Here is a 1,185-nt window from a genome sequence, read left to right on the forward strand (position 1 = left end):
TAACTGCAAATAATAATAATATTATAAGATATATCTAATATTATTATTAATGATAAAAACATTTTTTTTTTAAGAAATGTATTGCAAAAATAATTACAAAAAAATAAAATAATAATGATAAAAGGCATATCTAATATTATTATTGTTAATGTAAAAATAAAAAAATAAACAGATTTTAAAAATTAGTGTGCTAAAAAAAAGAAAGAAGAATAAACAGAACTATGGCTCCAATATTTCAGTTTTGGGAAGGCGGAGTTCTATTTTTAGCGCCGTCGGCTCAGCTCCGTCCTTGGCTTCAGCTGTAGACGTTCACACGATTCTCGGAGCGCAGCGCAATCCGTCACATTTTATTTACTGTATTAGAACGCTGTGCGGACACAGTGAACCGCAGAGCTTACAATCTAGTGTCCTTAAACTACAACGGGCCAGGGGAGGAAAATGGAAATGCAGATTGTGGAGTCCAGGTAGGGACTGACGCCGAGACTGCGGAGCTCCAAGGCAAGTGTGCATACTTCTCCACTCCTGCCCATATTCAATGATAGACTTTAATACCTACAGCTATCTGTTAGCTGGACCTGGACAGTGAGAGGCCATGCTCCTGCCAGGACACATTATCTTCATAATAATATGACATCCTCTCACCTCATCCCAGGAGGCTCAAAGAAACGCCTGAACAGGTCAAATACGCTCATCTTCTCCCCCAAATGTCACCAACAGCAGCTGGAAAGTTCTCAGCAAAATACGCCACTTCCGCCAACCACCGCAAAACTGCCAACCAGCTCCCAACTTCCGCCAACCACTGCGCACCCGAGACACTTCGCCAACCTCAGTGTGCGTCTGACGTCAGTCGCTACGTCTATCAAGCAGACACGCGTCTTTTGGCGTACCGACTACGGTTTCTGATTGGCCTCAGGAGCCGAAACGTCATCAAAGCGCGCCGGAAGTGGCTCTTTGTGGTTCATGAAGAGTCTGGAAAGTTGGAAAGATGTTTTTATTATTCTTATTCTTTGTAGTAATGTTACATTTTAAACATAATGACTTATGTGAGGACTTAAAACTAAACCAGCTCTGAGAGCAGCATGGAGGCTGCAACTGTTGGCTGACCTCAAACAGGTGCAGATAATGCCTTCTTCTTCCACTGGTTCCAGGCCTGTGAGTCAAATAATGAAGCCAGAGGATAAACAT

At 42.1% G+C, this 1,185-nt stretch overlaps 1 protein-coding gene across 1 annotated transcript in view; it reads right to left on the reverse strand.

Moving 5' to 3' along the window:
• HAX1 (HCLS1 associated protein X-1) overlaps positions 1–760 on the reverse strand; it is a 3,620-nt gene extending 2,860 nt beyond the window's left edge. The window contains exon 1 of the mRNA XM_018571552.1: positions 643–760. Coding sequence (XP_018427054.1) covers positions 643–692 — 50 coding nt within the window. The 5' untranslated portion in view covers positions 693–760. The remainder of the gene's footprint in view (positions 1–642) is intronic.
• Between the last annotated feature and the right edge of the window lie 425 nt (positions 761–1,185).

The sequence above is a fragment of the Nanorana parkeri genome, unplaced genomic scaffold (assembly GCF_000935625.1).
Source record: "Nanorana parkeri isolate BGI_ZX_2015 unplaced genomic scaffold, ASM93562v1 scaffold1780, whole genome shotgun sequence".
In the NCBI taxonomy this organism is placed as follows: domain Eukaryota; kingdom Metazoa; phylum Chordata; class Amphibia; order Anura; family Dicroglossidae; genus Nanorana; species Nanorana parkeri.